The following is a 15,610-nucleotide window of genomic DNA, read 5'->3' as shown; positions in this document are numbered from 1 at the left end:
CCTACCTCCACACACAGGGAGCCACCTACCTACACACACAGGGAGCCACCTACCTCCACACACAGGGAGCCACCTACCTCCACACACAGGGAGATACCTACCTCCACACACAGGGAGCCACCTACCTCCACACACAGGGAGATACCTACCTCCACACACAGGGAGCCACCTACCTCCACACACAGGGAGATACCTACCTCCACACACAGGGAGCCACCTACCTCCACACACAGGGAGATACCTACCTCCACACACAGGGAGCCACCTACCTCCGCACACAGGGAGCCACCTACCTCCACACACAGGGAGCCACCTACCTCCACACACAGGGAGCCACCTACCTCCACACACAGGGAGCCACCTACCTACACACCCAGGGAGCTACCTACCTACACACAGAGAGCTACCTACCTACACACACACACAGCCACCTACCTACACACAGAGAGCTACCTACCTACACACACACAGCCACCTACCTACACACACACAGCCACCTACCTACACACACACAGCCACCTACCTACACACAGAGAGCTACCTACCTACACACACACAGGGAGCCACCTACCTCCACACACACAGGGAGCCACCTACCTACACACAGAGAGCTACCTACCTACACACACACAGCCACCTACCTACACACAGAGAGCTACCTACCTACACACACACACAGGGAGCCACCTACCTACACACACAGGGAGCCACCTACCTACACACACAGAGAGCTACCTACCTCCACACACACAGGGAGCTACCTACCTCCACACCCAGGTAGCTACCTACCTCCACACCCAGGGAGCTACCTACCTCCACACCCAGGGAGCCACCTACCTCCACACACAGGGAGCCACCTACCTCCACACACAGGGAGCCACCTACCTCCACACACAGGGAGCCACCTACCTACACACACAGAGAGCTACCTACCTCCACACACACAGGGAGCCACCTACCTACACACACAGAGAGCTACCTACCTCCACACACACAGGGAGCCACCTACCTACACACACAGAGAGCTACCTACCTCCACACACAGAGAGCTACCTACCTCCACACACAGGAAGCCACCTACCTACACACACAGGGAGCCACCTACCTCCACACACAGAGAGCCACCTACCTCCACACCCAGGGAGCCACTTACCTCCACACACAGGGAGCCACCTACCTCCACACACAGGGAGCCACCTACCTCCACACACAGGGAGCCACCTACCTACACACACAGAGAGCTACCTACCTCCACACACACAGGGAGCCACCTACCTACACACACAGAGAGCTACCTACCTCCACACACACAGGGAGCCACCTACCTACACACACAGAGAGCTACCTACCTCCACACACAGAGAGCTACCTACCTCCACACACAGGAAGCCACCTACCTACACACCCAGAGAGCCACCTACCTACACACACACAGGGAGCCACCTACCTCCACACACAGGGAGCCACCTACCTCCACACACAGGGAGCCACCTACCTCCACACACAGGGAGCCACCTACCTCACACCCAGGGAGCTACCTACCTACACACAGAGAGCTACCTACCTACACACACACAGGGAGCCACCTGCCTACACACACAGGGAGCCACCTACCTCCACACACAGGAAGCCACCTACCTACACACACACAGGGAGCCACCTGCCTACACACCCAGAGAGCCACCTACCTACACACACACAGGGAGCCACCTACCTACACACACTGGGAGCCACCTACCTACACACCCAGGGAGCCACCTACCTACACACACAGGAAGCCACCTACCTACACACACAGGAAGCCACCTACCTACACACACACAGGGAGCCACCTGCCTACACACCCAGAGAGCCACCTACCTCCACACACACAGGGAGCCACCTACCTACACACACTGGGAGCTACCTACCTCCACCCAGGGAGCCACCTACCTCCACACACACAGGGAGCCACCTACCTCCACACACACAGGGAGCCACCTACCTCCACACACACAGGGAGCCACCTACCTCCACACACACAGGGAGCCACCTACCTCCACACACACAGGGAGCCACCTACCTCCACACACACAGGGAGCCACCTGCCTACACACACAGGAAGCCACTTACCTACACACACACAGGGAGCCACCTGCCTACACACCCAGAGAGCCACCTACCTCCACACACACAGGGAGCCACCTACCTCCACACCCAGGGAGCTACCTACCTCCACACCCAGGGAGCTACCTACCTCCACACCCAGGGAGCTACCTACCTCCACACCCAGGGAGCTACCTACCTCCACACCCAGGGAGCCACCTACCTCCACACACAGGGAGCCACCTACCTCCACACACAGGGAGCCACCTACCTCCACACACAGAGAGCTACCTACCTCCACACACACAGGGAGCCACCTACCTACACACACAGAGAGCTACCTACCTCCACACACACAGAGCTACCTACCTCCACACACAGAGAGCTACCTACCTCCACACACAGGAAGCCACCTACCTACACACACAGGGAGCCACCTACCTACACACCCAGAGAGCCACCTACCTCAACACACAGGGAGCCACCTACCTCCACACACAGGGAGCCACCTACCTCCACACACAGGGAGCCACCTACCTCCACACACAGGGAGCCACCTACCTCCACACACAGGGAGCCACCTACTTCACACCCAGGGAGCTACCTACCTACACACAGAGAGCTACCTACCTACACACACACAGGGAGCCACCTGCCTACACACACTGGGAGCTACCTACCTCCACACACAGGAAGCCACCTACCTACACACACACAGGGAGCCACCTACCTACACACACACAGGGAGCCACCTACCTACACACACTGGGAGCTACCTACCTCCACACACAGGAAGCCACCTACCTACACACACACAGGGAGCCACCTGCCTACACACCCAGAGAGCCACCTACCTCCACACACACAGGGAGCCACCTACCTACACACACTGGGAGCTACCTACCTCCACCCAGGGAGCCACCTACCTCCACACACACAGGGAGCCACCTACCTACACACACACAGGGAGCCACCTGCCTACACACCCAGAGAGCCACCTACCTCCACACACACAGGGAGCCACCTACTTACACACACTGGGAGCTACCTACCTCCACCCAGGGAGCCACCTACCTACACACACACAGGGAGCCACCTACCTCCACACACACAGGGAGCCACCTACCTCCACACACACAGGGAGCCACCTACCTCCACACACACAGGGAGCCACCTACCTCCACACACACAGGGAGCCACCTGCCTACACACACAGGAAGCCACTTACCTACACACACACAGGAAGCCACCTACCTCCACACCCAGGGAGCTACCTACCTCCACACCCAGGGAGCTACCTACCTCCACACCCAGGGAGCTACCTACCTCCACACCCAGGGAGCTACCTACCTCCACACCCAGGGAGCCACCTACCTCCACACACAGGGAGCCACCTACCTCCACACACAGGGAGCCACCTACCTACACACACAGAGAGCTACCTATCTCCACACACACAGGGAGCCACCTACCTACACACACAGAGAGCTACCTACCTACACACACAGAGAGCTACCTACCTCCACACACAGAGAGCTACCTACCTCCACACACAGGAAGCCACCTACCTACACACACAGGGAGCCACCTACCTACACACACAGGGAGCCACCTACCTACACACCCAGAGAGCCACCTACCTCCACACACAGGGAGCCACCTACCTCCACACACAGGGAGATACCTACCTACACCCAGGGAGCCACCTACTTCACACCCAGGGAGCTACCTACCTACACACAGAGAGCTACCTACCTACACACACACAGGGAGCCACCTGCCTACACACACTGGGAGCTACCTACCTCCACACACAGGAAGCCACCTACCTACACACACACAGGGAGCCACCTACCTACACACACACAGGGAGCCACCTACCTACACACACTGGGAGCTACCTACCTCCACACACAGGAAGCCACCTACCTACACACACACAGGGAGCCACCTGCCTACACACCCAGAGAGCCACCTACCTCCACACACACAGGGAGCCACCTACCTACACACACTGGGAGCTACCTACCTCCACCCAGGGAGCCACCTACCTCCACACACACAGGGAGCCACCTACCTCCACACACACAGGGAGCCACCTACCTCCACACACACAGGGAGCCACCTGCCTACACACACAGGGAGCCACCTGCCTACACACACAGGGAGCTACCTACCTCCACACCCAGGGAGCTACCTACCTCCACACCCAGGGAGCTACCTACCTCCACACCCAGGGAGCCACCTACCTCCACACACACAGGGAGCCACCTACCCCCACACACACAGGGAGCCACCTACCTCCACACACACAGGGAGCCACCTACCTCCACACACACAGGGAGCCACCTACCTCCACACACACAGGGAGCCACCTACCTCCACACACACAGGGAGCCACCTACCTCCACACACACAGGGAGCCACCTACCTCCACACACACAGGGAGCCACCTGCCTACACACACAGGGAGCCACCTGCCTACACACACAGGGAGCTACCTACCTCCACACCCAGGGAGCCACCTACCTCCACACACAGGGAGCCACCTACCTCCACACACAGGGAGCCACCTACCTACACACACAGGGAGCCACCTACCTACACACACAGGGAGCCACCTACTTCACACCCAGGGAGCTACCTACCTACACCCAGGGAGCTACCTACCTACACACAGAGAGCTACCTACCTACACACACACAGGGAGCCACCTGCCTACACACCCAGAGAGCCACCTACCTACACACACACAGGGAGCCACCTACCTACACACACTGGGAGCTACCTACCTCCACACACAGGAAGCCACCTACCTACACACACAGGGAGCCACCTGCCTACACACCCAGAGTGCCACCTACCTCCACACACACAGGGAGCCACCTACCTACACACACTGGGAGCTACCTACCTCCACCCAGGGAGCCACCTACCTACACACACACAGGGAGCCACCTACCTCCACACACACAGGGAGCCAACTACCTCCACACACACAGGGAGCCACCTACCTACACACACACAGGGAGCCACCTACCTACACACACACAGGGAGCCACCTGCCTACACACACAGGGAGCTACCTACCTCCACACACAGGGAGCTACCTACCTCCACACACAGGGAGCTACCTACCTCCACCCAGGGAGCCACCTACCTCCACACACAGAGAGCTACCTACCTCCACACACAGGGAGCCACCTACCTCCACACACAGGGAGCCACCTACCTCCACACACAGGGAGCCACCTACCTACACACAGGGAGCCACCTACCTACACACAGGGAGCCACCTACCTACACACAGGGAGCCACCTACCTACACACAGGGAGCCACCTACCTACACACCCAGGGAGCTACCTACCTACACACCCAGGGAGCTACCTACCCAGGGAGCTACCTACCTACCTCCACACCAAGGGAGCCACCTACCTACACACATAGGGAGCCACCTACCTCCACACCCAGGGAGCAACCTACCTACCTCCACACCCAGGGAGCTGCCTACCTACCTCCACACCCAGGGAGCTGCCTACCTACCTCCACACCCAGGGAGCTGCCTACCTACCTCCACACCCAGGGAGCTGCCTACCTACCTCCACACCCAGGGAGCTGCCTACCTACCTCCACACCCAGGGAGCTGCCTACCTACCTCCACACCCAGGGAGCTGCCTACCTACCTCCACACCCAGGGAGCTGCCTACCTACCTCCACACCCAGGGAGCTGCCTACCTACCTCCACACCCAGGGAGCCGCCTACCTACACACATAGGGAGCCACCTACCTTCACACCCAGGGAGCAACCTACCTACCTACCTCCTCACCCGGGGAGCTATCTACCTACCTCCTCACCCGGGGAGCTATCTACCTACCTCCACACCCAGGGAGCTACCTACCTACCTCCACACCCAGGGAGCTACCTACCTACCTCCACACCCAGGAAGCTACCTACCTACCTCCACACCCAGGGAGCTACCTACCTACCTCCACACCCAGGGAGCTACCTACCTACCTCCACACCCAGGGAGCTACCTACCTACCTCCACACCCAGGGAGCTACCTACCTACCTCCACACCGAGGAAGCTACCTACCTACCTCCACACCCAGGAAGCTACCTACCTACCTCCACACCCAGGAAGCTACCTACCTACCTCCTCACCCAGGGAGCTACCTACCTACCTCCACACCCAGGGAGCTACCTACCTACCTCCACACCCAGGAAGCTACCTACCTACCTCCACACCCAGGGAGCTGCCTACCTACCTCCACACCCAGGGAGCTTCCGATCGCTGAGAAGAGCCGGAAGAAGCACATCTTCCCTTTACCATTACCACATTCATTTCCAAAGAATGGAGAACCCCAGACATAAAATCGTATATCCACAGATCCAGAGGCTTCCTCCTCCTCCTGGGGCAATGCTCCTAAGGCTGTAGGGCTCATTCTCACTGATCTTCATTTCCTACCCTTATAGATCCAAAGGACAAAAACAAAAAGGGGCGATCTTCCCAGCAGATGCCTCTGGAGACTCCCTAAGGCGTTTTGAACCCGTTTTTGGACCATTTTTAATCAGTCTGTTAAAAAATGCATCCGTTTTTTTGAAAAGCTTCCTTTTTCGTTTGTTTTCCCCCAATTATGATAATTATGTTGAGAAAAATGGAAAAAACTGATGTGTTTTAAGAAACCTTATTTATTGTATATTGTGTCTGTGCTGCTGTGACATTGTAGATATTGTGTATGTGATTATCATTTTCTAAGCTCATTGAATAAAGCCTTTTGTGATGTTAACTGCATCTCTTAGTGATCGGGAGCCCGGCTCTTCTACTCGGCGATCGGGAGCCCGGCTCTTCTACTCGGCGATCGGGAGCCCGGCTCTTCTACTCGGCGATCGGGAGCCCGGCTCTTCTACTCGGCGATCGGGAGCCCGGCTCTTCTACTCGGCGATCGGGAGCCCGGCTCTTCTACTCGGCGATCGGGAGCCCGGCTCTTCTACTCGGCGATCGGGAGCCCGGCTCTTCTACTCGGCGATCGTGAGCCCGGCTCTTCTCAGCGATCGTGAGCCCGGCTCTTCTCAGCGATCGGGAGCCTGGCTCTTCTCAGCGATCGGGAGCCCCGCTCTTCTTCTGAGCGATCGGGAGGCCGGCTCTTCTGAGCGATCGGGAGGCCGGCTCTTCTGAGCGATCGGGAGGCCGGCTCTTCTGAGCGATCGGGAGGCCGGCTCTTCTGAGCGATCGGGAGGCCGGCTCTTCTCGGCGATCGGGAGGCCGGCTCTTCTCGGCGATCGGGAGGCCGGCTCTTCTCAGCGATCGGGAGGCCGGCTCTTCTCAGCGATCGGGAGCCCGGCTCTTCTAAGGGTGCGTTCACACGTTGCAGTTAAAACAGCATCGCAATTAGTTTTGGGTTGTTTTTAGGTGGTATTACTTATTTTAACAAGTGAAAGACATCAAATCGACAGGTGAATGACATTTGTGGAACAGCTTTCTCCTTCAAATCAAATTCACCCGTTCAGTTCATGTCTTTCACCTGTGAAATTGACAAAACTGCACCTAAAACCACCTCAAAGCTGATTGCGATGCAGTTTTAACTGCAACGTGTGACTGCACCCCCAGTGAGCTCAATCATTAGGACCGACTTGCTAAAAAGAGCTGGACGGCTCACTAGTACGTGTATAATAAGGAACCTCTGACCAGTCCGTCACCCTCTACACACAACTTTTAGGTCAGAGGGGCATTCTTACCATATTAGGGGGGATTGAACCATTGGCTCACTGCAGGGAGCTAACGCCTGGCGCTCACATGACAGAGCCGGCTCATGCACTCGCATCTGTAGCTTCCTACTTTGCAGTGTTAACCAGGCGTGAATCCCATGGGACTGGCTGCGTTCTCTTCTGCCACCACCGACTCCCCAATCCTCTGACACTTCTTCTTTGTTTTATCTTATTATTTTGATTACTTTCCCAACACTTCTTGGTCAGGGCCCTGTTATTACCCACATTTTGTAGCCTTCTATCCAATTTTACAGACATTTTGGGGTATTAAAATTCGGGTCCCCTACTGACGATATCTCACCACGAGGTGCACCAGCCAAAAGTATGGGCGTCCGTTTTTGTGTATTATTACAGTGACAATAATGAAGACAAAATCTTGTTTGGTAAAACTTTATTATAGAACTGTTCTAGGAGGCCCAATGTATTGCAGTAGGTTACAGCATCGCATAGGAGTCAATGAATGGTGGGGGAGGGGGGGTACCTACCTGTTAGTATATGTTTTAGTATCTGTAAACCACATAAAGTAAAACACAGTGTACACACGTGTCTCTGCATTGTAGTGAGATGATAACACATAATACAGGAGGACAACCCAGGGGCTTATTTTGTGAGGTGTAACCGCTAATGCGATGTTAAAGAGAACCGTCAGGGAATTTAACCCACCCAAAATAAATACTGCATTAAAAACTATGATTTACTCAGCTGATGTGAGTCCATCACACTTAGAGAGTCCAATCAGGCCCTCTATATTTAGAAGTTACTTGCATTGCCCCGTCTCCTAGTACTGATTGACAGGTCTCACTGCTACAGAAAATGTTGCTATGTGGACCATTGAGAGAGACCTGTTACATCATTGGTCAATTCATGCCAGGTGACCAGGTGAAATTATCTAAGATCTTGTTACATTTGCAGTGTACCCCATGTATGTATCTGATCACATGAAAAGACAGCAGCCTTCATGGATGGGGAAGAGTATAGGTCCATGGAAGCTGCTGTGATCATGCCATGTGATCAGATAAATACATGGGGTAAAGGACCTCAGATGACATCACGAAGGTCACATGACATGCTGAGAAGAGGCACGGGGAGGTGTAGGTGGGATGAGACAAACCCCCTCTGATGCAGTACAGGAAGCAATTTTTAGGGTGTCATTAAGTTACTGTTTGTTGTTATATTCGGATACACGTGCTGGATCAGCCACTCCTTTTACAAAGATTCAAGATGCATTAATATAATCCAGTAATCCAGGAGGCTACAGTCTGTATGTCTGGCATCTTGCATCTTGAGAAACATCAATCATACCAGAAGGCACACGGGTGACTCTTCAGCTCCACCCATCTGACTCTTTAGAAGTGATTTTGATATGTATAACAGGTGACTGATGGTATTAGCTAGCAGCCCTTGGGAGCGGTTTAACCTTTTTATGATGCACCTCTAGTGTATGTAGCGGGTCCATGGGCTCCGTCCCCTCCATTATAAATTGTATGGCTGGTGTATGTGTGCAGTGCTACATGCACAGCTTCTAAGCATATCATTATATGGATACATGGGGTGGCTGTAAGTGGAAATGTGAGGCTGCCCCGTCATGACTAATAATACCTGGCCTGGGGGACGGCTGGTGGATTGGCTCGTTCACCTGTGGAGCAGCCGAGTCCTCGTATGTCCCTTATATGTCCCCTAAAGGGATCTGCATCAGTACATTTACAATCAATGGGATCTTTCTTTTTTCTCGCAGCACATGCATAACACACCCACAGGGGCTGGAGGGACTTTGCAGCTTTTTAAAAAAGGCACAAGCCATGACTCTTTGCACGGCGTTGCACTCGCACTAGTTCTATGTGGTGGGAATAGTCCTGTACGACATCTGAGCAATGAAAAGTCACAAAAACTCTCTATGTGACTTTTATATGCCAAAAAAAAACCTAAAAAAAAACAATGACAAATCTCCCCCAGTTACCTAGTGCCAAAGTGTATTTGTTGGTTTTATGGCAGTTAGCCTGGATATACATTGAGTTGCCAGGCTGTATACAGCAACCAATCATAGCTCAGCTTTTATTTTGCTACAGGTCAATAATATGAGCTCTGATGGTCGCTATAGGTCAGTGGTGGCGAACCTATGGCACTGGTGCCAGAGGCGGCACTCGGAGCCCTTTCTGTGGGCACCCGGGTCATCACCCCAGCACACCAGACAGGTCTCAAAGAATCTTCCTGCAGCTCCATGCAACTTAAAAGATGCTGCTTTCTGTCATATTTTGATACTTACTTCGCTACTTGGGACTGTAGGAAGAGGGAGAATGAGTAGACAGGGCCGAATTACCTTTGGAGGACCTCCTGCTGGCCCCACGATTCTCTGTGTACAGAGGGACACTGGAAAGAAGCTACAACGATGTAAATTTTCCATCTTGTTTTCAGGAGGCCAATATGATCGAAAATTGTTGAAGAACAGGGAGCAATAAGTTACTGCTTTAATTTCTGGTTGGCACCTCGCGATAAATAATGGGGGTTTGGGGTTGTTTTTGGGCACTCGGCCACTAAAAGGTTCGCCATCACTGCTATAGGTCATTGTTAGTATGAGACATCTTATATATTATTAAATATATATCAGTTAGCCAATTGCAATGAGAGGCATTAGATTATCTCTGATACTCCAGTCACATCCAGAGCAGTAGCCTTATCTTTACCATTATATCATCTCTGATACTCCAGTCACATCCAGAGCTGCAGCCTTATCTTTATCATTATATCATCTCTGATACTCCAGTCGCACCCAGACACCTCCCCCACCCAATTAATACATTTGCCATATCTCATTGGACATGTTCATTTACTTTCTCTACATCTCCTGCATTCATTAAGCTTGTATTTTTCAGCAAATAATAGGAACATAAAAGTATTCCCTAACATAAGAATTCCATTTTACTACTTTACTTTCTCTAAAAACTTTTGAGGAAAGAGCAAAAAGTGTTGACATTAAATTTGGCACAAACCATCTGCAATCTGCGTGCACATATCTACATACATATCATATTCATGAGGGGGCGGTACGAGGAGGTGGTGACTGCCGCATGAAGCAGCCTATGGCGAGGGAGGGGCGGTCCAGGGGAGCAGCAGAGGAGACGGGACCCCTCATGAATACGCTGCAGCGCTGTAAGCTGGTCCGGCGTCCTGAGGCTGTGGCTCTGCAGGGTAACACTGCTACATCGGGGGTAGCGCTAGGAGCTAATCACTTTAGTAAGCAGCTCCTAGTGCGTTATTTTTAGGGCGACAGGTCCTCCAGCAGGTCAGTGCGGGTGCCACCTGCCAATCATTCTCTATAAAGCTGGGTGGATATCCCGACCGCCAGTCTATATAGATAGAAGGGTTTCAGTCTCTGGTTTTAACCCTTAACCTTTATTTGACAAAGTTTGCGTGAACATTTGTGAAATCTGACCAAAGTTTTAAGTCAAATGAAAAAACAGAGTGGGAGGAGATTCTGCAGGAGCACAAATAGAATGAATTGCGACAATCAATTATCACTTTATGAAGGTCGCGAGATGTAATGACCTTATAATTGGTCGCTTCAGCATCTTGTGTTACTGGTGAGATTGTTCATATGGATTGTGGCAGATTATTATATGCATGGACGACTTTCTACCTGTCCAGCACAGATGTCCTTGTAGGTCCGGAGGAGGTAAGCGAGTGAGGATCGTACAAAATACATATTGGGGCTTATTTACTAAGGTCCCGCGGCCGCACTTTCGTTGGATTTTCCAATGTTATCTGGATTTGGGCGGATGGGACAGGTATTCAACAGGGGATTGTGTCGCACGCAACACAAAATGGGGGGGGGGGGGCGTCAGATGATCCGACTGATTTGGACTGAGCGGGATTTAACTTTCAAATTGGGTTGCAAGATCAAGCACTTACATGCACCAGGAAGAAGAAAGATGAAGGTGAACTCCGGGGACCTGAGCGGGGAAGTGACACATGCAGGATATCAGGCGCACGATCTTAGTGAATCGCGGCAGAGTGCATTCTGGTCACACAATGCATTTTCTGGGAACACGCAGGATGAGTAAGTAAATGTGCCCCATCGTATATTATATATATATTCAAACAATGCAGAGAGTCTATGATATATACAATAATTGGGTGAGAAGACGCGATGACTAATACTGATGATTTGTGATGTCAAGTTCTTGACCTTTGTAGAATATCATTTTCTATACATCAGAGGGTCTTATAACTTTACACTTACTTTCTATTTCTGTAGGACATAAGGGCGTAGGGCACCCAGATGTTTGCCCTATAACTAAGCGACTGCACTGACTTTATGCAGAAAGCCGTCAGATAAAGAAGTAACACTTACATGGTCTATGGAAAAATGTTGTGCCTAAGTCCGGTAACTATGTATCTGGGCTAAGTCAGGATAAAAAATGTCATATTTATAACGAATTCTCCTCCAATAACAATCAATTACTTGGCCCTTTTAGTTTGCTTATCCACAGGACTCCCTGGTGACTGATCAAAACGGTCTAAACATTAGAAGTAACTCAACAAGACAAACATTCATTCCACAGACTATTGTGATGCTACAGGACAATGGATAGGGGGGGGGATCTAGTGGAGGTGCGTGTGGTCCATCTCCTCAGCACAAGGAACAGGATCAGATCCAATAGTCACTTCACAGAGAGAAACCTCGATCCTCCGAGGCACAGAGTGAACCTCAGCTTCACAAAGTATAAATGTCGTCGCGGGAGGGAGAATCCGCATGTTCGGCTGCATGAATCTGACTGTGCTGGATAAGACGAGCCTGAGAACTGAAGCACTTCCCGCACTCCAGACACGGAAAGGCTTTCTTCCTCGTGTGACACTTTTGATGCCTTTTGAGATGGGAGTTCCTAGAAAAAGACTTCCTACATATAGGACAACAGTACGGTCTCTCCCCGGTGTGAGTCTTCAGATGCCTATGAAGATACGACTTACACGTAAAACTTTTACCGCACTGAGAACAAGAATACGGTCTCTCGGTCCGGTGTATCCGCCGATGCTGGATAAGGTTTGAGTTGGTGGCAAAACCTTTCCCACATTCACTACAAAAGTATGACCTCTCCAATAAGGGAAGGCTCCAATCCTTGGAGGGATCTGCTGGATCATTCATGTTCTCGGAATACGCTTTGTCTTCTAAGTGACTTTGTTGGTGTCTCTTCAGCTCATAATTGCTGACGAAACATTTATCGCAGGCCGAGCACATGAAGGGCTTTTCCCCCGTGTGGACTCTCTGATGCCGAATGAGGTGAGAGTTGATAGTGAAAGATTTCCCACAATGCGAGCAGGAGAACGGCTTCTCTCCGGTGTGAGTCCGCTGGTGGAGCGCCAGGTTGGCGCTGGTGGTAAAACTCTTCTGACATTCCGAGCAGTGATACAGTCGGGCGCCGGTGTGGATCTTCTGGTGTAGAACAAGATTGGATTTGGTTGTAAAACACTTGCCGCACTCTGAGCAGGGATACGGTTTCTCGCCCGTGTGTATCCGCAGATGTATAGCAAGATTGGAGTTATTAGTGAAACACTTGTGACACTCGGGGCAGTAATATAAGTTTTCTCCTGTGTGGATCCTCTTGTGAATGGTAAGGTTTGAGTTTGTGGTGAAGCGTTTTCCACACTCCGAGCAGGAATACGGCCGCTCTCCTGTGTGTGTTCTCTGATGTATAAGAAGGTGAGACTTGCGGAAAAAACATTTCCCACATTCGGAGCAGGAATATGGTCTGACGCCGGTATGGATCATCTGATGTCTATGGAGCTGGGACTTGCGGGTGAAGCATCTTCCGCATTGAATGCACATGAAGGGTCTGGGCTTGGAAGCATAGATCTGCCCGTTCTGCTCTATATGGTTTACACCCAAATAAATCTCTTCAAGGTTATCTCCATCACACAACATTGATTCCCCAGTCATATGGTCAGACAGACCTTGCGGGATATGATCTGAAGGACTCAAGCCCGTGTCTTCAAGAATAACCTCTTCAAAGGAAAAGTGCTCCTCTTTACTATGAGGAGATGGATAAGACTGTCTATGGTTCATGGGGGAATATAGATTAGTGTCTGAGAGATATTCATCATCATCACATGACAGCGACTCCTCCTTTATCCGTATAGATGAATACTGTGATGGTGATTCTGTTATGGTATAGACTGTGGGGTTTTCAGGGTTTTCTTCCTGAAAGGAGAAAGATTCAACCTTAATATAAGAAGTTGGATAGTTCTGTCTGTGACCTCCGGGTAGATACATCTGGGATTCTTTGACTCCATAATTTTCACACGGATCCTCTTCCACGTGAGGTGTAAAGTAATACGGTTTCCTATTAGATCTTACATACATGTCAGTGCCGCTGAGATCTCCTCCTTCACATGTCGGAGGCATCTCTTCAGTGTCAGCCTCCAGACCGTCGACCACATCAGAAGTCTGAATGTTTATAACGATGGGATTGTCATTCACAAAATCCAGTGGAGAGACGGGGATGTGCCAAGTTTTTGTGGCTTCGTTAAAATCTGTAGATAAGAACATTTCCACAAGGTTTAGAGATACTGACAAATAATCAGAACGGCAATGTAGACTATGACATTACAGGGACTATGGAAGAACTTACCTCCGGAGGACTGGAGACACAATATCCTTCCCGTGTATTATAGCCATATAAGAATGTAATATCTCTAGAAGTAAAACTATATGAATATATATGTGTATAGCATGCAGCTCAATGCTCTGTGTGTAGCCAGGCCAGTGCGGCTGACCGGTGTGATAGGGTTACGAGACAAATATCTATATGCTCAAGGGTTCACATACTTTATCTTGCATAGGTCGATGGTGACATCACTACGTAAAACACATTTGACAAGGAAACAAAATATAGCCTACTCTTAGCCGGTGATGTGCGGGGCTTGCGAGTCTTCATCATGAGGTCCTTGTAGAGGTCCTTGTGCTCCTCTATGTACTCCCACTCCTCCATGGAGAAATGGACGGTGACATCCTGACACCTCACAGGGACCTGAGACACACAAGGTAAGACTCATCATCCAGATCCAGTTATCCTGGAGCCATATAATATCCTAGCAGGACTCACCTCTCCGGTCAGTATCTCTATGATCTTGTTGGTCAGGGCTAGAATTGCCGTCTCTTGGCTTCCATTATGGATCTGCGAGTGACGTGAGGAGCCTGTAATGGAGAAGTGGCTCATGTCCCATCCTCCTGATAAGTGAGGATGTCTCTGGGTTTTCATGGGTCCACTGGGCTGCTGCACAGGTCCATAGTCCTAAAAAACAAGCACCTACGTCACATCCGACAATTCCCTGCACATCCTCTTGGTTGATCTAATCACAATGTCATGACAAAAATCTCCAAAACCCACATCACGCTCGTCATTACTGAATTTTAAAATATTTACATTGATAATTTAGGGGTTCTACAAATGGCCAAGGCAGTCGTGTGATAAATACTACGTCTAGCACTAACATGTGGTAAGAGTTCTCAGTCCATCTGTCCAGGTATTTATGACATATGGATGTGTTATGTACACATGATATGGGAAGAGCCCTATAAAGCCACCTACTGGCCCCTAACTAACACATTGTCAGGATCGGAGGTAGTGGATCCTCTGGACCACCGCAGCTGATGACACAAGCCGACACCTGGGACCGGAATCTAAGTGGCACCCGGTTTTCACCAGAGCCCGCTGCAAAGCAGGTTGGTACCACCAGGTGGTTCCGCAGGCGCAACTTTGTC

The 15,610-nt window shown here is 51.4% G+C and overlaps 1 protein-coding gene across 1 annotated transcript in view; it reads right to left on the bottom strand.

Annotated features, from left to right (window-relative positions):
- Window positions 1–8,238: 8,238 nt before the first annotated feature.
- The window catches only part of LOC140106298 (uncharacterized), an 11,487-nt gene continuing 4,115 nt past the window's right edge, over window positions 8,239–15,610 (bottom strand). Inside the window, exons 3-5 of the mRNA XM_072130677.1 lie at window positions 14,952–15,140; window positions 14,747–14,876; window positions 8,239–14,379 (exon numbers count right to left, since the gene is read on the bottom strand). Of these exons, the coding sequence (XP_071986778.1) occupies window positions 12,566–14,379; window positions 14,747–14,876; window positions 14,952–15,140 (2,133 nt within the window). The 3' untranslated portion in view covers window positions 8,239–12,565. The remainder of the gene's footprint in view (window positions 14,380–14,746; window positions 14,877–14,951; window positions 15,141–15,610) is intronic.

This window comes from Engystomops pustulosus, chromosome 11 (assembly GCF_040894005.1).
Source record: "Engystomops pustulosus chromosome 11, aEngPut4.maternal, whole genome shotgun sequence".
NCBI classification, from domain to species: Eukaryota; Metazoa; Chordata; class Amphibia; order Anura; family Leptodactylidae; genus Engystomops; species Engystomops pustulosus.
Note: the sequence above shows the minus strand (reverse complement) of the source record. Positions and strands in the feature narration are given on the sequence as shown.